Source organism: Sapajus apella, unplaced genomic scaffold, assembly GCF_009761245.1.
Source record: "Sapajus apella isolate SASKATOON/1434 unplaced genomic scaffold, GSC_monkey_1.0 scaffold567, whole genome shotgun sequence".
In the NCBI taxonomy this organism is placed as follows: Eukaryota; Metazoa; Chordata; class Mammalia; order Primates; family Cebidae; genus Sapajus; species Sapajus apella.
The window spans coordinates 1-27,533 of NW_022437493.1; the positions used below are offsets into that span (position 1 = coordinate 1).

At 63.7% G+C, this 27,533-nt stretch overlaps 1 protein-coding gene across 1 annotated transcript; it reads left to right on the forward strand.

The window, feature by feature from the left end:
• Positions 1–364: 364 nt before the first annotated feature.
• On the forward strand, positions 365–24,457 carry LOC116546073 (adhesion G protein-coupled receptor B1; the record flags this gene model as incomplete). Its single annotated transcript, XM_032272421.1, has 12 exons — positions 365–491; positions 1,499–1,649; positions 2,175–2,244; positions 3,756–3,822; positions 5,970–6,055; positions 12,668–12,839; positions 16,255–16,350; positions 18,569–18,608; positions 21,136–21,842; positions 22,900–22,935; positions 23,085–23,192; positions 23,674–24,457. Coding segments are annotated over 12 exons (1,858 nt in total), but the record flags the coding sequence as incomplete, so codon positions are not given.
• Between the last annotated feature and the right edge of the window lie 3,076 nt (positions 24,458–27,533).

Below are 27,533 nucleotides of genomic sequence, written 5' to 3' on the forward strand. Positions count from 1 at the left end.
TGTGATGATGGTGGTGTGGTGATGGTAATGATGGTGATGGTGTGGTGGTGGTGATGGTAGTGATAGTGATGTGGTGATGGTTGTGTTGGTAATGGTGATGGTGGTAATGATTTTGTGATGATGGTGGTGTGGTGGTGATGGTTGTGTGATGATGGTGGTGTTAGTGTTGGTGGCAGTGATTGTGAGGGTGGTGACAGTTGCATTCATAATAGTGATGGTGGCAATGATTGTATGACGATGGTGGTGATGTTGGTGGTGGTGCTGTTGGTGACAATGACTGCAGGAAGCGGGGTGGGACCCTGGCCTTGGTGCAGGCCACAGGACAACAGTCCGTGTGCAGATGGGGTTCTGTTGGGTGGTGACTCTGGGCCCTCACACTCTCCCACAGGTACATCCGCTCGGAACGGTCTGTCATCCTCATCAACTTCTGCCTGTCCATCATCTCCTCCAATGCCCTCATCCTCATTGGGCAGACCCAGACCCGCAACAAGGTAGGGAGCCTGGCGTCCTGCCGTGCACTCCCAGGACGCTCAGGTGGAGTGAGGACGGACCCTATGAGGGGCCTGGGCCGTGGGATCCCTGGGAAACTCAGGCAGGCAGAGGGTGTGGGAGGAGTTGCAGGAGGAGGCTGCCCCAGCTGCAGGGAGTGCCCCGCCCTCCGCTGTGGCTGGAGGGGACTGTTGGAGGCTGGTCAGCTGGCAGAGAAGGGCAGCTTGTGTCCCAGCATCTCTGCTGGGCTGACCCTTCAGGATGAGCCCACCCAGGCCCTTGTGGGCAGTGGACACGGCCTCAGCTCGTGCTGCCTCAGGACTAGGGAGTGGCACCAAAGACAAGTGACACTGTGGTGACAGAGGCTCCCACGGTCCACCCTCTTACCCCCACCCTTGCCAGCCTTGAAGCTGATAGCTCATGGTGGGCTCCTGCCTGCCCTCCCCGGACTCCCCTTCCCACTAAATGTGGCAGGTGTGGCCTTCGGGTGGGGGCCTCTGTTTCTGAAAGGGGCCACCCTTTAAACGTAGGGGAGAGGATGAAGCCAGAAGGCCTGCAGTGAGACGGAGGAGGACTGGTCCCAGGGCCTGCACGTGTTGCGGCAAAGCTCAGGGCTGCGGGGTGGGTGAGGTTGTCTGTGACTTGCTGGGTGTCCTTGGGGTGTGACTTGCCCTCCCTGGGCCTGGGGCTCAGCCCCTCCTGAAGGCATGGGCAGGCACCTGGACTTTTGAGATGGCCCCTGGCTTAGCATTTGGTGTGGCTGTGAATGGTGCTGAGGAAGATGGGGAGGGAAGGTCTCTTTGTCCCGGGGGGGCTTAGAGGGTCAACAGCCCATCTCAGGACAGGGACCAGGGCAGGGACCTCTGCATTGCTTTCTGCCTGGGGATCTGTTCGGGTCCTGGCTCGGGTGCTGGGTGCTGGGCTTCCAGCTGCAGATGGGCACTCAGTGGGCGCGGGCGTGGAGCCAGGGAGCACCTGCCCAGCCTGCCCTGCCCTTGGCCCCCCGCAGGTGGTGTGCACGCTGGTGGCCGCCTTCCTGCACTTCTTCTTCCTGTCCTCCTTCTGCTGGGTGCTCACCGAGGCCTGGCAGTCCTACATGGCTGTGACGGGCCACCTCCGGAACCGCCTCATCCGAAAGCGCTTCCTCTGTCTGGGCTGGGGTGAGCGGTGGCCTCCCTGACCCTCCCAGGCGGGCATCCTGCCTCCTGGCCCTGCTGCTTGTTCTGCCCTGGCAGCCCCTCCTCTCCCCGTCCCCTGTGGACCCCTGGGGCCTCGGCGGCTGCTTGGGTGGGCTTCTCCCTCTGGGCCCTCATTTCTCCATGGAGCTGCCAGATAAAGCGTGGGACACCCAGTCCCCTTTCATGTCTAGATAATGAAAATGTTTCTAGCACAAGTGCGTCCAGTGCACTGCTTGGGACATACATTCACAGAAAGACGATTCCTGGTTTTTCTGCGAGTCACATGTGCCTGGCGCCCCGTGTGTTCTCTGCTCATTGGTCCGCCTGGCACCCAGCTCCAAGGGCCCTTGCCTTGTTCACCTTCTGCCCCATCTCATGCTCAGCCCCATCCTCTGTTGGCTTCAGAAGTGCCCGCCTGGCCCCCAGCCTCCAAGGCAGGGCTGGGAGAAGGTGGAGTCTGGCTGGGGCTTGGGTGGGGTCAATGCTGTGTCTCTGCTCCTTCTCCAGGGCTCCCCGCGCTGGTTGTGGCCATTTCCGTGGGATTCACCAAGGCCAAAGGGTACAGCACCATGAACTAGTGAGTCGGGGATTGGGGGTGTGGTGGATGGCCACATGGACCCCCAGAGCCTTCTGCCTCCCTGGAAGGCAAGGGCCAGCTGTGTCCTCCCTCTGTGTGGTGCTGACCATCTCACAGAGGCTCAGGGAGGGTGGGGCCCCAGGGGCTGGAGGCTGAGCCCCTTTGGGCAGCCCTTCCCCGTTGGTCAGCCAGCTTCTCCCTGGCAGCGAGCAGTGGGCAGCAGCATTGAAGGAAATCGGGCCATCAGGACCTCCTCCTCTGTCAGTTGGACAGGTCCATTAGCCACTCTGAGTCTCAGTTTCCCCATCTGCTCAGTGGGGAGCCCACCTCTGCACAGTGCTGGTGAGAGGGAGGGCTGTTTGAGATGCAAGAGCTCTGGGCACACCCCCACAGCAGGCTTGTGGCCGGCAGGCCAGGGTTGGGGGCTTATGTCACAGATGACGTCACAGGGCTCTGAAGGGTCCACTGGGCCAGGTCCTTGGGGCCTTAAGTGCCAAGCCAGGAAGTTTGGGGTCATCCTAGAGGCAGTGTGGAGCCAAGGTAGGGAGAGAGGGTCTGGGGCTCGGGATGGGCAGAAGAACTGGGGTTGGGGAGGAGAACCGAGGCTTGGGGGGAGGGAGTGGCTGCAGGGAAGCAGGGGAGGGGTGAGTGAGAGGCAGGAGGAGGTGATGGATGCCGGCTGAGTGGGAGCGTCAGAGCCCGCCTGGCTCACTGTGGAGCCCCGGGGGATAGGATGTGGCGGGCCCTGGAGCACTACCCTATCAGAGTGGCGGTAGGGAGTGGACAGAGCTGAGGGCCCAGGGGCGAGTGCTGAGAGGGAAATCCAAACACAGTCTCCAGAGACGACAGAGGCAGATACGTAGCCTGCTGGAGTAGGAGTGATTAGGAGAGGATGGGGACATAGAAGTGGGGTTCTGAAGGATGAAGAGGAGTTTGTTTGACACACGACATGGGGTAGATGCTTAGGGTAGAGGGAACTGTCTTTACTGGGTTTGCGATTTCTGTGGGCGCCATGGGTGGTGTCCCAAGAGCTGGGGAATGCGGGGCTGCTGCCTGGGTGGGTGGCAGGGAGGGCCCAGGGCAGATGTGTGAGCGCAGGACCAGGTGCTCAGGCTGCAGGCCCTGAGCCTGTGGGCCCGGGACCCAGCCCAGCATTTGAGCGTCACGTCAGGAAGGAGGGTCGGCCAAAGACCCCAAGAGAAGGGTAAGGAGGGACAGTCAGGTGACCTTTGTCCCGCCAGCCTGGTCCTCCTGCTGTGTGGCTCTAAGCAGGTGGGTCCCCCACTCTGGTCCCCATCTGTAAAATGGGGGTGACAACGGCTGCCTGGGGGCTCCCAAGGCTTCTAAGACTAACGAGTGGGTGTGATGTGCCCCTGCAGAAGGCGCTTGATGAGTGCTAGTTTCCTTCTGTCGCTTCCCAGCTCACCTCCCCTACTCCTGGGAGGCCAGCAGCGCCCCTCTGCACACTCCTCTGCACGCGGGGCGGCGCTGACGGCCTGTCTCCTCCCCAGCTGCTGGCTCTCCCTGGAGGGGGGACTGCTCTATGCCTTCGTGGGACCGGCCGCCGCCGTCGTGCTGGTACTGACCTGCCCGGGCCCCCCTCCCGTGACCCCAGCTGGGCCCCCCACCTGCCTCCTGGGCCTCAGTGCTCTCTCCTGCCCTGGGCCATGCACCCGCTGTCCCTTCAAGGGGGCCCTGATCACGAGGGGCTGGGTGCCCACAGCCCTACTCTGACCTGCGCTCGGCATGCAGTGCAGGGCCCGGACCAGGATAGTGAGCTTCCACACCTGTGAGTCTCAGCTAGCCTGATTAGTGGGCACCAGCTGTGTACCTGCCAGGAGGTCCACACAGGTGTGGTGAGTGAGTGGTATGGGAGGAAGCTGGGGACGGATGGAGGATGCAGGTAGCCGGGAGCTGCAGGCTGGACCTGGGTCGTGGGTGTCTGGCCCCAGAGCACCAGACATGAGGCTGGGGCTTCTTTCCCCCCTTGGGGGTGCCAGTGAGGACCTTCCTTGTGTGGTCCTTGGACTTTCCTTCCCGCTCTCCTCCCACCTTCGTGTGGAGGAAGGCAAGACTGTGGCAAGTGTCAGGCAGGGTCACCGTCCCCGAGTCACAGGTGAGCTGCAGCAGCCTGAGGGACCTGCCTGGTGCCACTGGTCTCTACTGGGTCCAGCTGTGAGCCTGCTCAGCCAGCCCCTGCCCCTCTACTCCGGCAGAGCTCCAGGGCTCACACCCACCCTCCCTGCCCTCCTGTCTTGCCCCAGGAGGGGCCGTCCATGTCCAGTCACTCTTGCCGCTTGACTGTCTCTGCAGGACCACACGCCTCCTAGTGGGACTTGGGCACAGGCTGGTGGCACTAGCCCTGCAGAGAGCCTAGTGAGGGTTGGAGGGGCAGTGGGCGCCATCCCTGGGCAGCCCCAGACCCCTCTCCACAATCCTGGCTGTGGAATCCCACCTCCTTTACTCCTTCCTCCAGGTGGGAGGCAGGAGGGGCAGGCGTGCGGTACCTGTCCAGGGCTGGGCTCAGTGCCAGCAGGGCGGTGCCCCAGGGACCTGGGGATGGAGGTTGGGGGAAAGGGGACAGAGACAGGAGCCCCACACCCATACCTCTCTCCCCAGGATGTGTCGGGAAGGTGGCTGACCCTGAGGGCTGTGGGACCTGCACCCCGGTGGCCCCTCCTGTTCTCGGGGCCACGTGGTGCAGTCTGGGCAGAGCCTGCCGCACGCAGTGTCCCATTGCTGGCGCCCATCCTCTCTTTCTGCTCCAGCCACATCAGAAAACTAGGCTGCCCGGGAGAGAGGCCACCGCCCATCAGGCTGGCCAGGGCTGTGGGCGTCCGTCCACTCTGCATCCATTGTGGAAGGCAGGCTAGGTGTACAGTCGGGAGCCCTGGGCTGGGAGCAACACCGTCCACCCCCCTGGTCCTCTGGACGTGGGGTCCCTGGAGTCCTGGGCTCTCCAGCCTCCAGCTGCTGGAACCTGGGCCTGAGGAAGTCAGGCCTTGCCCGGCGCGGTCTTGTCTACAGAGCGGGAATGCAGGAGGAGGGTCAGGGACCCTCTGGCAGTGGGGGAGTATGAGCTGAGAACCCTCCTTCCCCCCAGCAGAGGGGGGCCAGGAGACGGGGAGACCCAGGATGCTCAGGGCCGGTGGCTTACCGGAGGCGCTCCGGGAGCAGCTGTTGTCTTGAGTGGCAGCCTGGACCTGGACAGCGGCAGGCATGGGAGACTCATGCTGGAGCCCAGCAAGAGTCCCCTGGTGCAGGAGCCCGGCCAGGGCCCTTACGGGGCGGGCAGTTAGTCTGACGGGAATAGGAGGCGGAGATCGGGAAGGAAGTCTAGGGAGAGGAGGCGGCCTGCCCAGAGCAGAGAGGCAGGAGGCATGTGGCCCCGGGAGAGCCAGGATTAGGGGTGTTCCTTAGTTCCAGCTGCAGGCTGGCAAGGGATTCCAGTCCTTGTGGGTGGGGAGCTCCCTGGAGGAAGGGATGCAAGGACCAGAGCGGAGGGCCGACGGTGTGGTGACACGCGGGAGGGCTCTGCACAGTGGCAGCGGGACTGGAGGTCACCTGATGCCCATTGGGTGCTGGCGTTCCTATGATGGAGGCACCGGAGGTGACCCCAGGCGGGGTAGGGGTCGTGGTCGGCGTAGCCAGTGTTGGTCCAGCCAAGGTCAGCCCGCGGCCCGTGGCGGCCCCGCCCCACACTCCCACCTTTCTCTTCCCCGCAGGTGAACATGGTCATTGGGATCCTGGTGTTCAACAAGCTGGTGTCCAAAGATGGCATCACGGACAAGAAGCTGAAGGAGCGGGCAGGGTAGGACCGGGGCCACGCGGCTTCTCACCCCCCCGGAGCACAAGACCCAGAGTCCACCCAGCCCCGGGCTCCCGGGGGTTGGAGCACGCTCCACACCCAATCAGACTGCAGGGCCAGGGATCCCAGAGCAGTGGGGAAACGGAGGTGCCGAGTGCAGAGGCCCCTCAGGCTCCGCCAGCCCCTGCACCCCACTGTGCCACAGCGTCTCCCTCTGACCTGGGGCAGGCTGGGCCCCGTAAAGTCCTCAGAAGCTGTGAAACTGATTGTGCAGGGACACCGCCTCTGCCGGGCTTTCAGGGCGTCGGGAGGACGCCCGCAAGGCTGGCACTGGGGTCTCTGGGCTCCCGCGCCCCCGCCACAAGCCTTGCTGTGTGGCTGGCGGGAGGATGTCGCCTCTCCATGCAGGGACTCCCTGTCCTTGTGGGACCTCCATCGTGGGGAGGACAGTTCAGGCAAAAGGTGGAGCGCATGATCCTCCCTCCGGGGAGTCCAAGCTCAGGGACTGCTCTCAGCACAGCCACTGGGCAGGGCATGGGAGCAGGGCGGAGGCGCTGGGGATGTGTGGCTGCGCCCACCTGTCAGGGTCAGGGCCCTGGGCACAGAGGGGAAGCTGCAGAGCGTGGGGAGCTGACTAGGGTGGACAAGCCCCTCTGTCCTCCCGCCCCCTCCGGCCCCCACTCCTCACCTCTGCCTGCTGCTCTGTTGTCCAGCCCCAGCTGGTGTCTGCGTGGCCCCTCCCCTCTGTGCCAGTCTTGCTTGGATGCTCGGTCTCTCTGTCTCTCTCTCTCTGTTCCTGTCTCTTCCTGGCTCCTCTTGCTGTCCTCAGTGAAAGAAGCTTCAGGAAGCCTTCCCGTTGGGTGCCTGTGGGTTCTGGTCCTGGTTCGGAAGCAGCCGAGCTGGCCTTCAATGCCGAGTGCACGTGGTGGCCCTGGGGTCTGTCATTCAGGATGGGAGTCCTGACACTTTGTCCCCGGGCCTGGGAAGTGGAGGCTGGAGCAGCCTTCTCTGCAACCGTGCCCCACCTGTCCCACACTGCTCCGGAGACGGTGGTCACACTCAGAAGAGGTCCCCAGGGCTGTACTTGGGGTGTAAGCACGGCAGACTGCCTGCCTCAACCTGACCATTTTTACCATGCAGCCTTGATCTCGTACTGACTCGGTGCAGATGTTTTGTGTGCTTCTTGAAATAGCACTGTGGCAGGTTCTGTGGTTCTTACCGCTGAGCAAATGGAGGTTTAGGGAGGGTGAGTCCCTGGTGGAGGTGGGCTTGGGCACACGCTAGAGCCAAGCCCAGGCAGCCCGCACTCTGTCCCCATTGCCTGTGTGTGCAGCAGGCCTGCTGCGTTAGGTACACATGCCCAGGAGCACTCCCGGGCTTGCCTGTGCTGCCGTGTAGGTTTTGCTGCCCACACAGGGAGGGGCTGGGGTGGGGGTGGAGGGGCAGCAAGTACACTGGTCTGTGTGCATGCACCCACACACATGGGCACACATGTGGGCATACACATGCCACGAGGACCTGCACGAGGTCCCTGCCAGGCCAGCTCCCTTGAAGACACACAGGAAGGGGTGAGGAAGGCACAGTGACCTTCCTTTGGGTAGTTTGCCGCTTTGTGCAGATGGAGGCAGAGTCCACTCTCAGCTGAGCACAGCGCAGGGACCCGGTGCTGCCTTCCCCCACGCCTGCCACGTGCAGCCCATGGCTCTGCCGCCACAGTGCCCACACCCCAGGCCTGAGTTTGCGAGGCAGCTGAGAGCCCCAGGACCATCCCTGTGGGGCCGGGCTGGGCTCCGGAGTGGCTGGCTCCTCCTGCTGCCGCCCCGCCCCTCCCGCCTGGGCTCCCAGCGCAGAGCGCCTGCTTTCGTTTCAGCCGTAACTTCACTTGCAGTCAGCCGCCCCGGCACCCCCTCGGGCGTGCCCTCAAGTGTGCCGAGTGTGGAGTCCTCTCTGCTGCCGACGCCACCTCCGACGCCACCAGTAACGCCATGTTAGTGCCTCCGCTGCCACCTCCCTCCTGGGCCCACCCTTGGGGCTCTGCGCTCTCTCAGTCACCTTTTGTTTGTTTTATGTTTATCTTTCATTTCTTCCTTTTCTGCCGTCCACTCTGGGTTTCTAGGCCACTCCCGTCCCCCCCACTGCCCCCAGCTCCTCCTTCCGTCCTCCCCGCAGGCCCGCTGTAGGCCTGGTGGCACAGGGCACGGCGGGTGCAGGGCGTGGGGCCGGGCCTGGGTGCGGGCAGAGTGCAGCTGTGGCCGGGCTGCAGTTGGAAAGGAGCGTGGTCAGTCCTGTCCCTCCAGGCCCCGAGTGTGTGGCGGGCGGCAAGCTGCGGTTTGTTGGTTCCGGATCGGAACCCCCACCACCACCCTTGGTGCTGCTGGCATGGAGCCCCGGACCACTGATGCCTGGGCAGGGGTCTGCGCCCTAGGCACCCCCACAGCTCTGTGGTGGGGTGAGGAGACTGGCCCTGGCCTGCCTGATGGGAAGCCTCCCTCCCTGTGAGTGCATGAGCCTGTGAGTGCACGTGAGCACGCATGGGAGAGCATAGCCAGATGTGTGTGTGTGCGTGCATGCGTGCCACTCACTGTGTGCATGTTTGCACGAGTGTAACCAGGTGTGTGTGTCCATGAGTGTGCATCCGTGTGGGAAAGAGCAGGATCAAGGCTGTGCAAGCATGTGTGAGTGTGCATGTGTGCCACTGGGTGTGTGTGCATGTATGCATGCAAGTGTAACCAGGTGTGTGTGTCCATATGTGAGTACATGAATGTCAACCCGTGTGGGAGAGAGCATGACCAGGGGTGTAAAAGCATGATTGTGCATGTGTATAACCAGGTGTGTGCGTATGAGTGTGCGTATATGTCTGTGAGTGTACATTTGTGTGGGAGAGAGCGTGGCCAAGTGTGTATGTGTGTGTGCCCACGTGAGAGCACTTGCTTTCCTTTTTTTTAGTGTCACTTGCATCCAGCCACCCAGCACCCCCTTGGGCACGCCCTGAAGTGCGCCAAGTGTGGAGTCCTCTGCTGCTGATGCCGCCTCTGATGCCAGTGTGCAAGTGTGTGTGCATGTGTGAGAACATGCCTGGATGGTGCCTGTGTGCAAGCGTACATGTGTGTGAGTGCAACCTGTGTATGAGTGTGCGTGTGAGTGCAGCCTGGTGTGTGTGTGTGCATGTGTGTGTGAGTGTACCCTGGTGTGTGTGTGCATGTGTGTGTGAGTGCAGCCTGGTGTGTTTGTGCATGTGTGAGAGTGCACCCTGGTGTATGTGTGTGAATTTGGTGCATGTACATGAGCGTACATGTGTGTGTGAGTGCAGCCTGGTGTGTGTGTGCATGTGTGTGAGTGCACCCTGGTGTATGTGTGTGTGTGAATTTGGTGTGTGTACGAGAGTACATGTGTGTGAGTGCACCCTGGTGTGTGCATGTGAATTTGGTGTTTGTACATGAGTGTACATGTGTGTGTGAGTGCACCCTGGTGTGTGTGCGTGTATGCATGTATGAGTGGAACTTGGTGTATGTGTGAGTGTGCATTTGTGTGTGAGTTCGATTTGGTATTTTGTAAGTGTGAATGTGTGTGTGTATGTATGAGTGTGTATACGTGACCAGGCGTGTGCGTGTGTGTGTGTGAGCATGTGAGCATTGTGTATGTGGGAGTGTGTTTATAGGTGAGTGTGTGTGTCTGTGTATGCATGTGTTCCTGAGAGCAAGAGGCAGCCAGGGCCAAGGGAACAGCGAAGGACAGGTTCAGGGTCAGGGGCAGCCTCAGGGACTGTGTGTAGGGCAGGGCGCTGTGGGCTCGGGTGGGTGGGGCCTGTTGGCCTAGAGTTCCCAGCCTGAGGGGTCATCTTGTCCGTACCCTGCGTCCCTCAGTCCAGGGTGAGGGCTGTATCCCCAGACTTGAACCCCATCCCCTTCTGCTTTGTTCCCTGAGCCAGGAACTAGGGGCCCAGAGTTTTAGGAGCCGTGGGAGAAAGGGCTCTGGACCCTGGCGCTGTGAGATGCCGGTGGGGGCAAGGCGAGCCTGGGTGGGCGGGGTGAGCCCGGAGCAGGGGCAGCATCCACACTGTCCTGCCAGGCCCCTGGAAGTGCCAGTTCCTTGGTGCTAGCATTGCCCTTTCTTTATCTCAACAGCAGGGATGGGGAGTGCCACCCCAGGCGTGGGACGGGGGCTGTGGGATATGCCCCATCTCGTTCCATCAGGGAGAAGTGGGGGCCAGAGGATGTTGCCTGGGGAGTCACTCAGCCTCTCCCCCCACCACTGGGCATCTGCGTCTCCAGGCGGGAGCAGGCGCCTGCAGCTGGGCGCTCCCCGGCCTCCCCCCAGCGGCTCCCGGGCGTTCTGGTTCCTTCCCACGGCTCCCTGCAGCAGTATTTCCCAGCCGCAGAGGCAGCCGCGTTGTGGGAGTCATGGACTGGTCCCCAGGCCCTGGGCCACCTGCCAGCCGCAGCAGATCGGGCTGTAAATGTCAGGCCTGGAGACCCAGTGCCCTTTTGGGCAGCAGCAGTGGTGACTGAGGCGGGCAGTACGTCTCCATGGGGAGGGAGGGCCGGGCCTGCACCTCCACCCTCAGAACTCGGGTGAGGATAGGAGTCCGGGGTCCCTGCTCAAAGAAAACCTGCCTTGGAAGGGAGGAGAGACCCTCCAGCTTACCGCCATGGGGGAAACTGAGGCCCAAGCCGAGGGCTCCTGCTCTGTGTCAGAGCCATTCCTTGGCTATGTGAACATCGATGGCGGTCACAGGCTCTGTGCCAGGTGTAGGGACACATCAGTGAGCGACAGCTGGGGGTCCTGCCTGCTGCTGCAGCCTGGACCGGGAGGGAGCGGCACCTTCGTGGGAAAGGGAGGCCTCTCGGCCACCTAAGTTCCCAGGCGCGTGGGGTGGGGATCGGGCAGGCTCTCCAGGGCCAGGGAGGGCGAGGGGGGTTGGGGGCCTCTAGTAGATTCGTGTTGTACAGGAAGAGGGAGTCCTGTGACGCTGTTAGCGCCCATCCTATGTGCAAGAGCAGGAGGAGTGGTGCGTGGCCAGGGCCACCGTTCCCTGTCAGCTGGGAGGCACGGGCTGTGCGGAGCCTCCGTCCCGGTGCTGCTCCAGGCTCTGGGCCTGCCCGTGTCTCAGCCATGGCTAGGTGGTAACGCCTGAGGCCGGGGCCAGGCAGATCACCCCTGGATGGCATCGCTGGAGAAAAGCAGGCCCAGGCCTGGGATGAGGGCTGCGTGGAGGAGAGTCCAAGAGGTGGGCATGGCTGGCTGTGCCTGCTGAGATGTCCCGGGAGATGAGGACAGAGGTGTCCCTTGGGGGTTGGGCCCTGCACAAGTGCCCCGAGGTAGGGCTGGGGGCAGCATTGGTGGCTGAGCCACGCTGGAGAGGACTGAGGAGCACAGCGTGCGGTTTTGGGGGTCCTTGCCCTGGTGGACTTCAGGTTCTTCTAGCATGTCTCCTGCCAGCCCTGGCACGCCAGCTCCTGCCTGGCATTCCGACCCCACGCCTGGGCCCCCAGCTCCCTTGCCTTCGTGATGAGCCTGTGCAGGATGGGAGGAGAAAGGAAGCTGGCGCAGCCCCCACTGGTGCTGATGAGAGTCCTGTGGGCGTGGGGTCCCTGTGGGCAGGCACAGGACTCACCTCCCAAGCCCTCACCACTGCCCGGCCCTGCTGGCTCTGTCTGTGTCCCGCAGCCCCGGGAAGCAGTTTAGTGTCCCCCTGTGAGGACGAGAGCACAGGCTCAGAGGCCACACGTGGAACCCAGTGCGGGGGTGTGTGGAGGGGCCCAGGCCTTCACTGCTCCCAGGGGCAGGGTGAGGCCTGCGGTGGGGCTCCTAGAGGACCCCCTGGGAAAGGGGGCGGCACTGGGGCAGAGGCAGCAGGACGGGTCCACAGGCAGGTGCCTGCTGGGGCTCAGGAGGCAGGGCGGAGCTGGACCTGGAAGAGGAGGAAGCGCCCGTCGGCCTGTCTGTTGCCGTCTGTCTCTGTCTCTTTGATCCTCCCCTGCTGGCCTTGTCCGTCCGTCTGTCCTCTACCCCATTCCCCCAAGCTTCTCTCTCCCTTCAGGTTTCTGAGTTCTGCGCTTCACCTTCCCCTCCCCACCATGGCCATCTTGCTCTGCCCTTCAGGGCTGGAGACCTTGCCTGGGGCCAGTGGCTATCTGAGGGTCCTGGACCAGGGCGTCCTCCTTGCCCCACCCCACACCAGACAACCCGCCCCTTCCAGCCTATCTCCCCTCCCCCATCACCTCCTAGACTGTCAGGAACCTGGGTCTTCCCCAAAGAGCTCTCAGACCTTCCCCCTGGGTCCCTGGGTCCCCTCAGAGCCCTTGGGCTTGGGGAGGGGTGCTGGGACCTCAGTGTCGACTGTAATCCTCCTCAGCCTGGCGGAAGGGCTCAAGAGAGAGGAGGGGCAGAGGGTGGGACAGGAGGGGGAGCCCTGGGGAGGAGAGAGGGCACAGACGCAGCCTGGGCGGTGGGGGACTCACCCCAGAGAGGACATGCTGCTTGTCCCTGGCCCCCAGAGACAGAGATGGGGACTTGGGGCTGGGTGGCCCCCACTAAGGCCTGGAGATGCAGGTTTGGGACAGGGTGTCCCGGGGGGCAGGATGGGGCGGCAGCGCTGACGCCCTCCATCCCCAGGGCCTCCCTGTGGAGCTCCTGCGTGGTGTTGCCGCTGCTGGCGCTGACCTGGATGTCGGCCGTGCTCGCCGTCACCGACCGCCGCTCCGCCCTCTTCCAGATCCTCTTCGCCGTCTTCGACTCGCTGGAGGGCTTCGTCATCGTCATGGTGCACTGCATCCTCCGCAGAGAGGTGGGTGGGTGGCCTCCGTGCTCCGTGGGCCGGGCTCCTGCGGGGCCCTCCGTGGGGTCCTGGGGCTGTGGAGCGGCCGCCTCCTTCCCCGAGGGCCTCGGCAGGGAGACTGTGGGGAGGTGCAGCGTGAACGGCCCCAGCACGTTTGCGGGCTGCCGTGGTCACAGAGAGGGCCTGCAGGTGCGCGTGTCCATCCCACTCGCTGGGAGCGGCCCGGCGGTGCAGCACCTTCCGGAGGACGCCCTGCGTCCACTCAGTCCTGGCAGCATGGGGGACACAGGCATGAGGGGCTCCCATCCTCAAGGGACCTACAGGATCGAGGGAGCTGGCAGCTGAAGAAGATAGCTTCCAGGGCAGTGGAGACTCCTGCTTCCGGCATTTTCTGGACCTTTCCAGAAGGTGTCACTGGAAGGTTTTCACCAAACCACATCCCAGCTACCACCTGGCTGGTGGCCGGATGGGGATGATCTCGTGGAGGCTGGGATGGGGGAAGTATGCACAGCGACCTCAGTGGACTGGGATGCCCGCTTCCACATCGGCGCCAGGAGGGCGGATACCCAGGAGCAGGCAGCCACCTCCCGCTCCTGGAGAGACGGCAGAGGACTGTTGAAAACCACAGGGTTCCCAAGGACGAAGAACACGAGGGAAGCTGACAGCAGGGAGCCAGGCAGAGGGTGGCAGGAGCGGGACCCGCCCCTATCCGGGATCTCCGGCTGCTGCAGGAGGCTCAGGCATGGGAGGCCTGGTGTTCCAGGCCCTACGTGGCGATTTCCATCCCATCCTGGACTGATGAGGCCGCCCTGCTTGGCCTCCCCGGCCTGGGCCTCACTCTCTGGGCAAAGTGATCAGAGGGGCTCTGGCCTTGGGCAGCTGGTGCAGCTGAAGATGGAGATTCCGCCTGGAACCAGGGAACAGTAGGTGTGCTGAGCCGGGTCACGTGTCCGCCCAGGCCTCCCAGGCCCACAGCTCTGCGGGGAGGGGCGAACACCCCTCTGGAGGCAATTTGACCTCAAGGAAAGACAGGAGGAGGAGGAGCTGGAGTTCCCACGTCTGCCAGTGAAATGGCTCCCACCCTGCCATCCCCAGTCAGGCAGCACCCCACACTTATGTCCCAGCAGCTCCTGACGAGGAAAGCAGGGCTCCTGTTGGAGCTTCAACCCAACCAGGCAGGCAGGAAAACAGCCCAACCCCAGGCAGCGTGGGGACCGAGGCAGCCCGGGGAGGAGAAACCTCACCAACCCCTCCTTATCCTCACCTGGGAGAGGCTGCTCACCCTGGTGAGCACCACGTGGGCCGGGCCCTGTCCAGCAATGGGCTAGTGTTATGATTCTCATGACAGCCCCTAAAGCAGGCGCCGTCCACTCTGTTCCACAGACAGGACAGCTCCAGGGAGCTCATCACGGAGCTCCTCGCCATGGCTGGGACTTCAGCCCAGGTGGTTCTGGAAGGCCACACTCTTGGCCCCCAGCGCCTGGCTTCCGTGAAAGAACAGCAGCAGCCTATGAAAAAGGAACATCCCCAAAACAAAGAGAACCTCATGGAAATGAAAACCAGAGCAACTCCAAGCTCAGTAGGAGGAAAACAAAAGCAACGCCACAAAACAGAAAAGACGGAAACGAGAGATTTTTAAAACAATTAAGCGAATCCCCAGCAGCCAACTGACCAGCCACGGGAGCTGCAAAGGATGCAGCGGGGAGGAGGAGCTCTAGGGAGGCCGAGCCGGGGCTGCCTGGAGCAGAGGCCGGCGCTGGGGCCTCAGATGTGGTCGCACATGGGGTGGGGGAAAGAGGGGACCCGGCGTGCTCCCATTGCAGGTGGGCACAGTGGACACCAGGGCCAGCCTTCCCCAAAGCCCCCCTCAAGCTCCCAGCCCCTGTGTGTGGGCTCCGGGCTGCAGGACCCTCAGGTCCCTGCCCAGAAAGGGCTCCCGCCTGGGCCTGGTAGCAAGGGGCCTCCAGCCCTACCCAGGCCCTCAGCCTCAGGGGTGGTGGCCAGGGCTGCAGGGCATGCTGAGGAGGCGGGGCTGGGTGGAGGCCATGCCAGGCAGCCTGGCCGGCCCTGTGACCTGGGACACTCCTGCAAGTGGGCAGGTCAGTCCCTCGTCTGGCTATGAAGCCGGGGCCTCCTGGGCTGAGACTGGCTTGGGCATTCCTGGAGAGGGTCCCGGAAGGCCTTGGGGAGCCCCAGCTCCTCTGCATACCCACAGAGCACTTCCCTACCCGCCTGCGGGACCAGGCACACAGTAGGTGCTCAGCAGGCGTTTGTGGGGCAGGCCCGTGAGGAGAGGATGGCAGGAAGGCACACCTGCCGTGGTGGCCTGTAGTCCTGAGCTGGTGTCTGTAGGTCAAAGGCCACCGAGACCCTGGCTTCCAGGCCTGGCCTTGCCTCTGACTGGCTGTGTGGCCATAGACGGTTCTCTTGCTGTTTCTGGTCCTTGGTCCCCATCTGCCTGGTGAGAGGGTGGTGGGCTGGATGTGCTCAGCCCCCAGCAGCATGAAGCAGAGCACTGGGTGAGGGAACGGGGCTGCAGGTCCGTGGGTGAGCGGGTGGGTGGGTGGGTGCCCGGAAGCCAGGAGCCCCAGCTTATCTTCTTTTCACCTCTGCCAACTTCTGTTTGGACACCGCCTCCAGGAAGCCTTTGTGCTTTCACCACCACCACCCCCCACCAAGGATTCCCTTTAGTTACTGTGACCAGCGGAGTGTCAGTGCACTGCCCAGAGCAGCCAGCAGGTGGCTGCCAGCCTCAGGGGAGAGACAGCTGGCATTCTGGAATGATTACCTCCTTGAAGCTCCCTGTCCATAAGCTGTGTGCTGGCCGCTGAGTAGGTCTTCCCGTACAGTCCCTCCTACGGAGCCCACTGACATCGTCACCACTGTCCCCCCTGAAGAGTGGGTGCCCGTGAAGGCGAAACCCCCTTGACGGAGTGTGTCGCTCCCAGTGGGGTGACTACGGGGAGGGGCAGATCTCAGGGTCCCTGGCACAGCACCCCACGCCCCCGGTGGACACTCCCAGGGCAGGGCAGCGAGGGCCAGGCTCTCCACCTGCTCGGAGGAGGCAGCGGCGTTGAGGCTGCCAGAGACGCAGCCAGGCCCGGGACATCTTCACCCTTGCGGGTCTGGGCAGGTTCTTGCGGGCAGACTGACCCAGGGCCTGCAGCCGCTCTCAGGGGCTGGGAGCTCTGTGGAGAGAATCTCAGACAGGAGAGGGGCAGGCTCTTCCCTCCCCGGGGTCTCGTTTCCCCTTCTCCACCCAGAGGGTCATGACCCCGTAGACCACCGCCCAGGGGCCTCTGCCCTTTCCCAAGACGCCCGTTCCTCCTCCATATGCTGCTCATCTGATCTGGCGCTGGCGCAGGGTGGGGGCGTGCAGGGTGGGGCGTGGCTGCCACTGAGGTACTCGGCTCTCCCTCCCCAGGTCCAGGATGCTGTGAAATGCCGTGTGGTTGACCGGCAGGAGGAGGGCAACGGGGACTCGGGGGGCTCCTTCCAGAACGGCCACGCCCAGCTCATGGTAGGACTCGGGGCCTGGGGACTCAGGCTGCCCCACCCACCTTGTACCCCCCCCACCCCATGCCTCCAGAACCTTACTGTGCCCCAAGCTCCCCTAGGCCCCAGCAGCCCTGTTGGGAAGAGCTCTGAACCCAGTGTGCAGTTGGGGAAACTGAGGCTCGCCAAGTGGAACCCCTGGTCTAGGGTTTCCAGGTGGGAAGAGCTGAGCTGATGAGTTTGAGGGTCTCAGTGGAGGCTGGCATCCACCCCACACACAGCCCTGCTGGCAGCAGTGCCCGTCTGGTGGGACATCACCTCTGAGCGTCCCAGTCCTCGTCTCTAGGTGCCTCATCCTTACACGTCCCAGGCCCACCCTCATTGCCTTCTGTCCCCCACCCAGGGCTGTCCTGCTCAGCTGCCACCTGGGGGTCCTACTCAGCCTGTCCATCCCCTGCTCACACCCTGCGTGTCCCCACCTGCTGCCTCCCTGGTGTTCACAGGTGCTGCCGGGGTCTCAGCCCCTGCAGGGGTGATGAGCCTTCCCTTCCTTGTGGCCACGGGTCATCCTGCCTACCCTCTCTCTGGGCTCCCTGCCCTCCTCCCGCCCATCCTGATGTCCTCAGCCCTGTGCTCTGCACACACCGCCTCCCCGCCCCTGCCCCCTGCCCTGCCGCATGTGCCTATGGCCTGTCCTCTGCAGCACAGAGTTCCCAGGATATGCACAGGCCCTGGGAGGGCGGCCCGAGGGGCAGGCTCCTGTGTAAGACCCTCCACAGCCCCTCGTGGAACCTCCACCTCCACACCTCAGCCTCAGTTCCTTCTTCTGCCTCCCTGCCCTGGGGCTCAGCCAGGCCAGGGTGGGCTGCTTCTAGTCTCCAGCTCTGCTGCCATCCCCGCCCGCCTCAGCACCCGGGGCTGGCACAGGGGGTAGAGCCAGGCCCCCCGTCCACCCTCCAGGCCTCGGGACAGTATCCGAGCCCTGGCCTGGTCCTGAGCTGGACCTGCAGCTGTGCTGGTCTTGCCCCTGCCCCTGAGTCCTGCACACCTGCCTCCACCCTGAGCACTCCCACACGTCCCCTCCAGGGAGTCCTCCCTGACCCTTGCCCCATTGGGCCACCCGTTTGGGCCCAGGCCGAGTCCCGGTGAACTCCGCACGGCTGGCGCAGAGTTGGGTCCTCGGGATGCCCGGCCACCTAACGGCACTCTCGAGGCTCACAGGCAGGGGCTGGGCAGAAGGCATGTCCCGCCCCGGGTGAGGGTGCGGTCCTTCGGTGAGAGACGGCCACCTTGGCTCTTGGGTGACATCCAGGCAGGCCCCTCACTGCTCTGTGCCGCAGTGTCTCCATCGGGCAGGGAGCTGGTGTCCGCCAGCGACTACCTTGTCACTTTGGGACACGGCTTCCCCCTCCCCGGTGTTTCTCCTGGCCTGGCCTCTGACCCCAGAGGGAAGATTTTGTTGTCTTCAGCCATCCCGGCTCCTGCAGGTGTGGGGAAGGAACCTCCAGGTTTTCAGGGAAGGGCTGGCCTGTCCTCTGGAGCCCCAGGGCCCCTGGAGAAGGACAGCCCCAGGCCTGGGCAGGTCCTGAGCTCCCTGAGGCAGGCCTGGGCCACCCATTCCTGCCTCCCCAGGTGCCAGCCTGGTGTGGCTGCTCGAGGGTGGTAGGTGCTGCCAGCCTTGGCCCCGAATTCCATGTTCAGTCACACCAGACTGCCTCTCCCTCGGCAGGCCCTGGCATGGGGCCCCCTTTGAGGGATGCGGGGACCAGCGGGGAGAGTTCTGGTGCCCCAGGCCCAAGGCCGTTCCTGAGGCCTCAGGGAAGGGACCTGCCAGAGGAGGCAGTAGGTCAGCGGCTCCCCGGATGCCTGGGAGAGAGCACACGTGTGTGTCACACAAACAGAGCTACGCACAGAAACACACGTGCACAGAACACTCAGACGCATTCTGTCACTTTTACAAACACAAACACGAATCCACACGTAAACACAGGGACACAAATTTACCCACTTACACAGAGACGTATCTGTAAACACACGCGCATCCTGACTCTCATACACATCCACCCAGAGATACAAACGCACGTACACAGGCAAGTGCGTACGGAGGCACAGTCACCCACACGGGCCCTGGGCTGTGGGTGTGGGTGGGGTTCCACCGTGGCCCTCCTGGGTGCTCTGCGCACGCGCACACACCCCCGCTCCGAGGGAGGCGCTCACCGGGTCCTGCTGTCTCTGTCCTACAGACCGACTTTGAGAAGGACGTGGACCTGGCCTGTAGATCAGGTGAGCGCCCGACAGGTGAGAGGACAGTGCCGGCCCGGCCCCCTGCACGTCCCCACGCCATGCCTCTGTTTCTGCATCACCCATATCACCCATCCGGTCCACCCCTGCCACTCCCACCCACACCCAGCCTTACTGTCAGGCCCACTGGGACGCAGGGGACCTGCCCAGGCGATCCAGCTGGGGCAGCGACCTTGGCCCCTGTCCCTCTCACCCCACCTACTCCCCGAGGCCAAAGGAGGGTCCGTGGAGCACGATCAGAAGCCTCCAGGACTCCCCTGTTCAGGTGCCCGTGAAGCCCCTGGCTGCCTCGCCTGCCCACCTGGCATCTTTTCTCCCTCCGTCCTGGCCCCAGCGAGGAGCACAGCCCCACCTTTACTGTCCCTCCCCCACCCACCTTCTGCCCGCCCCCCCTCCTGCCTGCCCCCCTCCAGCACATGTGTTCTGTGCCACCTTCATTTCCTCATTGCCAGTCCCAGCAGGGGCAGAAGTGGGTGGAGCTTTCAAGCTAGGGGGACAGTGGGCAGCAAGAGGAAGGCAGGGAGAAGGACCCGCCATGGAGCCCGAGGCCAGTGCTGAGGTTCCTGGAACCAAGTGCAAAAAGAGGATGACTGCTCAATAACGGAAGCTCCACCACCCAGCCCCAAGCATCAGACTGCAAGGGTCTATTTCTGTCCCTGTCACTGTTGAGTGAACCAGGTCCTGAGGCAGTGCCAGGCGGTGGCTTTCGGGGCTGTGGAGAGGCCAGTGGACCGTGCTCCCTCTGGTCATTTAGATATTTGAGGAGCACCTTCTCTAGAGACAGCCCTGGCAGAGGAGCTGGGACAGCCCCAGATGGGGAGTGTGTGCTGCTGCCATTTGGGCCCCTGGAGGGCTTCCCGGAGGAGGTGACATCAGGGCTGGGCTGAATGGGAGCTGGACAAAAAGTGCCTTCTGCCCCCTTGAGATTTCCTGTATCCAGCCCCACGACCTCCCATAGAGGTGACCCCAGTGCTTGGGACCTTAGTGGCTTTGGTGTGTGTGGGCCTCTCTGGGCCCCTGACTCCTTCTCATTCATACTTTGGCTGCGGCACCTTCTGGATTGCGTGCAGCTCGTGGATGCACCATGAGCAGCTGGTGCTGAGCGCCCAGGAGCTTCCTTGGAGAGGGAGAGTGCACGGGGCGCCAGTGCGGGGCCTGGGCCTGGGGGGAGCTTGGCTTTTATTCTGCCCCAAGCTGGGCACATGGGAGGGCGGCGTGCAGATTCCTCACCTGCGGGGCACTCGTTCTGCCGTGTGGGGAGCAAAGCGGGAGGTGCGAGGGAGGTTGGAGCCTCGGGGTGTGTGTGGGGTGGGGTGGCCTTGGGGGCATGCGTCCTGAGAACGCCAGGGCCCTCTGGGTGGGGCGTGGGAGCTGGTGGGGTGGATGAAGGGCTGCTCTTGGGTGGGGACGAGGGGAGGGGTGGGGCTGAAGGTGGGCACAGGGTGTTGCTGTCAGAGGTGGCAGACAGGACAGCCCCAGGAGCGTGACCTGATGGGCTCTGAGGGGAACGGGAGGGATGTGTTTGGCAGAGTGAGTGACCCCTGGCTAGGCAGCTCAGGGGACATGGGTGACCCTAGGGCCTGTGTGGCTGGTGAGGTGGCTAAAGGGAGCAGCTGGTGAACACAGGCACCCAGGGCTGCTAGTGGTGAGGGGCACCCATCTGCCAGCCTGCACGGGGCAGGGCACAGGGGCAGGCCAGACTTCCCAGGAAGGGCCCCGGGGGCTGGATGTTTGGAGACTGGGGCTTGGAGAGAGAAGGGGTATGGAGGGCAGGCACCCCTCTGGTAGAGGGCAGGCGGCTGGGCCGGGGTCACCTTGGGGCTCTCCGCCAGCAAGTGTGGGCCAGATTCACTGGCAGGAGGTCGGGGGGCAAACTGGAGATCCGGGTGGCTGGGCCGCTGCAGTTGAGCAGAGATAGAAGCAAGAGGTGTCTGGGTGTGGGGTCTCTCCAGGGACCAGGAGGGGACCAGGAGGCCCCCAGGACAGAGTGGGGGGCAGGCAAACGCCCGTGGCCCTGAGGCAGCGATGCAGGAAGGGTTGTGAGGGAGGCCAGGGCCTCACAGCTGCACTTAGTACCGCTGGGACCCCCACTCAGCCCCTGATCGCACCAGGCTCAGGGCCGTGGGTGTTGGGAGCACTGCAGGGCTGGCTGGGCTGTCACAAGAACAGACCGTTCTGCCGTGTCCCTGTGCTTCTGGGCTGGAGGCCGCCCTCGCCTGCTCTTTTCAGTGCTGGGGAGGGCAGTGTGTGGGTGACAACCATTTGTCTTCTTGGGGGCCGGCAGAGAGGGCCACCCTGCCTGGCAGCCTCATCTGAGGACGTAGGAACCCTAGGGACCATAGCGCCACGTACGGGTAGGTGGCACCTGCCCTCAGATCAGGAACCAATGGGACCTGGCTGGGGTCCCCAAGGAGGTGGTGGCCTCACAGGTCAGACTGGGGCCCCTCTCCCGCCGGGACCATCCCCCACCGTCCTCACCCCCACACCTGTCTCCCCGCGGCGCCTGCAGTGCTCAACAAGGACATCGCGGCCTGCCGCACAGCCACCATCACGGGCACACTGAAGCGGCCGTCCTTGCCAGAGGAGGAGAAGCTGAAGCTGGCCCACGCCAAGGGACCGCCCACCAACTTCAACAGCCTGCCGGCCAACGTGTCCAAGCTGCACCTCCACGGCTCGCCCCGCTACCCCGGCGGGCCCCTGCCCGACTTCCCCAACCACTCGCTGACCCTCAAGAGGGACAAGGCGCCGAAGTCCTCCTTCGTCGGTGACGGGGACATCTTCAAGAAGCTGGACTCGGAGCTGAGCCGGGCCCAGGAGAAGGCTCTGGACACGAGCTACGTGATCCTGCCCACGGCCACGGCCACGCTGCGGCCCAAGCCCAAGGAGGAGACCAAGTACAGCATCCACATCGACCAGATGCCGCAGACCCGCCTCATCCACCTCAGCACGGCGCCTGACGCCAGCCTCCCTGCCCGAAGCCCACCCTCACGCCAGCCCCCCGGCAGCGGGCCCCCCGAGGCCCCCACCACCCAGCCCCCGCCACCCCCACCGCCTCCACCCCCGCCTCCCCAACAGCCCCTGCCCCCGCCACCAAGTCTGGAGCCGACACCCCCCAGCCTGGGGGAGCCCGGGGAGCCCGCGGCCCATCCGGGACCCAGTGCAGGTCCCAGCACCAAGAACGAGAATGTCACCACCTTGTCCGTGAGCTCGCTGGAGGTGAGGGGGGCAGGGGTGGGCCGCACGCCACCCAGCGAGGACCGGCTGCAGCAGCCAGGCTGCCCTTGCTGGGTGGGACCCCAGGCCATCAGTGGGCTGGGCTGTGCCAGGCTCCACCTCCCAGTGGCACCCCCACCCCCAACCCTGCTGGGCCCCGTGACCGTGAGATTGTAGCACAAATGCTGAGCTTGTGTTATGTGGCCCCCACTCTAGGCCTGGCAGGGTGGTCTCACCCCATTTCAAAGGGGCTTGGGGACCCACAGTCTGGACCTACGGAGCGGGGCCTGCACCTAGCACAATCACTAATCCAGCCCGGGACAAGCTGGCCTCATGCCCTGCCTGGGTCTGCCTGGAGCCTGCCACTGAGCCGGGCTCCCTCGACCTGCGGGATGTGGTTTCAGAGGCAGCCCTCCCACACGATACGCTCCCACCACCTGGCTCCTGGTCCCTGGCGATGCTGCCCTGAGCCCCTGAGTTCTCTGTCAGGGGACCCAGCCATGTAGCCCCGAGTTCTGGTCTCCTTGACCCTGGGGAGTGTCTCCCGGGCAGGCGAGCTGCACACCCCAGCCCAGCCCTGGTGCTGCCCCCTGACGCCAAGCGCATGGCTGAGGGAGCTGCCTCGGGTGGGGGATGGCCCTGGGGGCAGGCAGCCCATCTGAGCTGGGAAAGTGGGAGGGCCTGGGCTTCTGCCGGTTCACCTGACTCTCAGAGACCTCAGACTGATGCAGGAAGGGAGTGGCCTGGGACACGCCCTCCAGCCCATCACTGCCATTGGGGCCGGGGCTGCAGACTTGCTCTGTGGCCCTGGCAGCCCCGCCCTCTGTCCTTACTTCCCACCTGGGTCCTCAGTGTCTCCACGGAAGGGGCAGCCTACATGGGAAGCAGCGGGCACCCACTGCACCCCCAGGCATGTCCCCCAGGTCCGGCCTGGCCCCTGAAGGCAGGCGTGGGATGAGCGGGTCCCTGGTGCCCTCAGTCTCAGGGAGGGAGAGGCATGAACTTGTCAGGAGATTTTAGGGACCCTCAGGGAATGGTCACGAACTCCTTCTCCCTGCAGCGGCGGAAGTCGCGCTATGCGGAGCTGGACTTTGAGGTGAGTCCCGGTGTCCCCTCCCCAGACACTTGGGGCTGGACGTGCTCTGAGCCCCCCCCATGGCCAGAGGCTCCCCGGGAGCCAGGGGTGGGGGTGGTGGGGGCTGTGGCCTCCTCCTGGCCCAGGACTCACTGCCCAGGCCCCTGCAGAAGATCATGCACACCCGGAAGCGGCACCAGGACATGTTCCAGGACCTGAACCGGAAGCTGCAGCACGTGGTGGAGAAGGACAAGGAGGTTCTGGGCCCAGAGAGCAAGGTCTGGAGGGCCAGGGGGCAGGGCGGGGAGAGCCCTGAGGCCAGGCCACTGTCTCCCTTCTTCCCTGGCTCCGCCCACTCATCCTCTCTCTCACCATTCATTCATTCATTCCTTTGGCTGTCCCTGAGGGCTGGCCTGACCCTGCCCTGCTGGAGTCTGGAGGCCGTGGCCATCCTGGAGCTGAGCGGTCACAAGCCTGCTCCTGAGGCCGTGGGTCCGGATTGGGGTGGTGCCTCCAGGCTGACCTCCTGGCAGGGATCCCTTAGCCTGACCCAATCGTGGGGGTTGCAGCCTCTGCCAAGGCTGGGGAAAGTCTGCATCTGCCACCGCCCCGCTCTATTCTGGGCCCTTCCCCTGCCAGCCTCCCCGTCCCCTGTCCCCTGTCCCCTGCCTCCCGTCCCTTCCTCACTGATTCGTGTCTGCCTGCTCCTGGCTCTCCCTCCGGGCCTCGTCCCTCCTGCACCACCGGGCCACCCAGCAGCCAGAAAAGCAGCAGACACCCAACAAGCGGCCCTGGGAGAGTCTCCGGAAAGCCCACGGGACGCCCACGTGGGTGAAGAAGGAGCTGGAGCCTCTGCAGCCCTCACCCCTGGAGCTTCGCAGCGTGGAGTGGGAGCGGTCAGGCGCCACGATCCCGCTGGTGGGCCAGGACATCATCGACCTCCAGACTGAGGTCTGAGCGGGTGGGCGGCGGCCACACACTGGGCATGGAGGGATGCCGCTCCGCCCGCGCCTGCCGCAGACGGGCACAGACACGCTCGCGGGCGGCGGGCCAGGCCCGCGCCCCGGCCTCAGGGCGCTCGGACAGCGGCCAGGCACAGGGCCCGCAGTGCTGGGACCAGAGCCAGATACAGGACAGGAGGCGGCCCGGCCAGCGGGCACAGGGCATCGGAGGCCAAAGGTGCCTCGGACTCTGCCCTCCTCGGGCGAGGCCCAGCGGGCAGGTGGGCAGGCAGCTGTGGGCCATGGACAGGCCCGGTGCAGCCAGCGTCCCAGGATGCCCGCCTGAGCTCCTGCTGCGGAGGACCAGCCTGCTTGGCCCGGCCGGCCTGGCACCGTTTTTTAAACACCCCCATCCCTTGGGAAGCAGCCAGCCCCCCACCCCTTCCGGGGCCCCAGGCCCCTCCTAGACCAGGTGGAGAGCACAGCTCTCCCACCCTCGAGGCCCCCAGGGGCAGGACTGAGCCCCCTCCAGGAAGAAGCAGGGGGGAATCTATTTTTTCTCTCCTTTTCTTTTCTTCAATAAAAAGAATTAAAAACCCACATCCTGTCTGTGTGCCCTTCCTCTGTGCAGCCCGGTGCCCTGGCCCAGCCCTGGCTGTTGGGGTGAAATTCCCTGCCTGGCCCTGGTGTCCCCTCATTCCCAGGCCAGGTGGGCCCTGCAGCTCCTGCCTGGCCCTGGGCCTCCTGAGGCCAGCAGTGTGGCTCCCAAGACGTCCCCTCTCCCTGGGGCTCTGGGGACATTCAGGGAACCCCAAGTGCTGGTGCTCCCGGCTCCCTCCCAAAGCTTCTCAGCACGTGAGCCTCATACTGCTCTTGGGCTCCTCAGTGGGAACACGCTGGGCTCCTGTTGTACCTTGAGTCATGTTCAGGAGGGACAGCATGAACCCACCGATTCTTAGGAACAGTCTGACACGGTGGAAATGCCTGTGGGGGACAGGACGCCCAGGGATGGAGGGAGCCTCCCTCTCGGTGCCCCCACCTCCTTCCTGCCCACCAGGGGCCCTGCCCTCTGCTCCTGCCTCTGCCCTGGGGTAGGCACAGTTCTGGGTCCCCTCTTCATTGCTGGGGCACTTCCTGTCCCCAGGCCTGGGTTTCGTCTGTCGGGGTGGGGTCATGGGGAGCATCTGTGGACACGCCTAGCCCCCCCACCAGCTGGCCCAGAAGGGGGCCCCTCCTCCCCGCACCCCCCTCCTTCCCTGGGAGCTTTGAGATGCACGTCCTGCCTCCCTCTGTGTCTCCAGCAGGGGGCAGCCTGAGCCCCCGCAGGGAGCCCGGGCTGGCGGGAAGGTGATAGGGAGGGAGGGGCCCCTCAGACTGTGCGCTCCACCCTGGAGGGCCCCAAGGCCAGGAGAAAACACCGCACAGAGCCTGGGCCTGGACAGCAGTGCTTCACCACGCTGCAGAGGGGGCGACAGTCTGGCATCCCCCGCGGCCCCCCGCAGCCTCACCTGTGCCCTGTCACCCCGACCCCTGAGTCCTCGCCAGCAGAGAGGGCGGGGCAGAGAAGGTGCTTGGTGGGTGCTGTGACTTCTGTGACCATGGTGATTACAGACGGTCACATGTGACCACGGCCGACTGCTTCGAGTGGGTGGACGCGTGGATGACTGGGAGTGGGGCGGTGTGTCCACAGTGGCCCCGAGGAGATGGTGCAGTCCCCGGGCCCCGGCAGTCGAGCAGCACAGTCTCTGAGCCACAGATCTGAGCACCCCAGAAGACCAGAATGCTTTGGTGAGACTGGACAGCAGAACCTGGTGAGAACCTCGTCCAGCTGTATAAAGCTCCTTCGAACTGCGGCGTGCGCTCACGCTTAGCTCTGCAGCAGGGATGCTAATGCGTTTTATGATGCCTCTCCTAGGATAGTAGGTGAAATATCACACACACATCACACCATCCTTCTTTACCCAGGCAGATCCCACTTGGCACCAAGGTTTCAGAGGAGAGGCTGTGGGCCGTGGTCCCTTCCTCATCCTGAGTTACGGAAGAAAGCTGGGAGGCCCGCCCCTGGGAGCAGGTGGAGAAAGCGCTGAGCCCCCAGCTTCCCTCCACAGAAGGCAGCACAGAGCATGGGGCAGGCTCTGGAGGTGGGGCTTCCACTCAGGTCACCCCGTCCTTGTGGAGGGGCCAGAGTGGGTTCTTGGCCAGCTTCCCGACCTCCCGGCCCCACGCTCACACCCAGTGACAGGAGAAGCTGCAGCAAAACAAAACAACAAATAACAAGAAGGGACCCAAGCCACACATCCCTGCACACAGTGGGAGCAACTCATGTCAGCGTGAGCCACTGGGGCCGGACACACGGTGACCAGGGGAAGGGCGCAGTGTGTGGCCAGGGGCAGGGATTAGCCTGTGACCGGAATAAGGGTTTAGCCAGCAGCCAGAATCAGGGCTCAGAGTGTGGCCAGGGGCAGGGCTCAGCACAGTGTCCCCATGGCCAAGACTAAGTCTTCAGGCAGGTCTCATTTCTCCTTCACTGTGGTCCTTCCCTCCCAGAAGGCCGTGTCTGTGCCAGGAGAGGCCATATCCCACGTCCCGCCCAGCCCCAGTGTTCGCAGCTGTTCAGTACTCCATGACCTCTCACAGTAACGTGTCACAGAAATTGCTCTTTCCGAGCAGGAAGCTACATCCCAGGAGAGTCAGCAACCCTCGAGCCCTGCTTGGGTCTGCCCTAGGCATCTTCTTGTGGGGAGCCCTGTGCTGGGCAGTGCTTGGGCCAGAGGCCATGGAGATGCTCCAAGCTGGAACAGGGGCCTCTTCCCAGACTTCTGCTGGTTCCCCTCTCTGCTCCATCCAGCTGCTCAGAGTGATGTGCTCTCGACACTGAGCAAGGCAGGAACCATGATTGTGTCTGCAGGTGAGGACACCCAGACTCAGGGTGGCTGGTGTCCCACTGGCAGCAAAAGCGAGGCTGCCCCCAGAACCCAGCTCTCCCACCTCAAATTCTCCGGCCCTCCCCACAGTGAGTTGTCTTCTGGAGGGCAGCAGTGGCACGTCCAACTGCCACTTCCTCCATCCAAAGCCACTTCTTTCCTGTGGAGTCCAGGGCTGACCACTTCACCAGAAAGGTCTTCCTGGGCCTGTACACACTCTATTGTCTTGGCCTCCTTGTACAAGTGCTGTCCTCCCCAGCAACCTGTCACTGGTGAGGCTGAGACCACCTCCTCTGCCACACTCCACCTGCCACCATCAGGTGGCAGTTCCCTAGGGAGAACAGTGGGGCGGCCACTGGTGGAGGTTACTGTGATTGGCGGGAGCACTGTGGTGGTCAAAGGTGGTGGTGACAGTTTTGTGGACAGATGTGGGGCTGGAGATATTGGTGGTTGTAATGATGATGATGGTAATGGTGGTAGCAGTGCTGATGGCGATGATGATGATCATGGTGATAGTGATAGTAATAATGATTATGATGGTGGTGGTGGTGATGGTGACAGAGGTAATGATGGTGGTGGTCATGGTGACAGAGGTAATGATGGTGGTGGTGATGGTGATGGCGACAGAGGTAATGGTTGTGGTGGTGGTGACAGAGGTAATGGTGGTGGTGATGGTGATGGCGACAGAGGTAATGATGGTAGTGATGGTGACAGAGGTAATGATGGTGGTGATGGTGACAGAGGTAATGGTGGT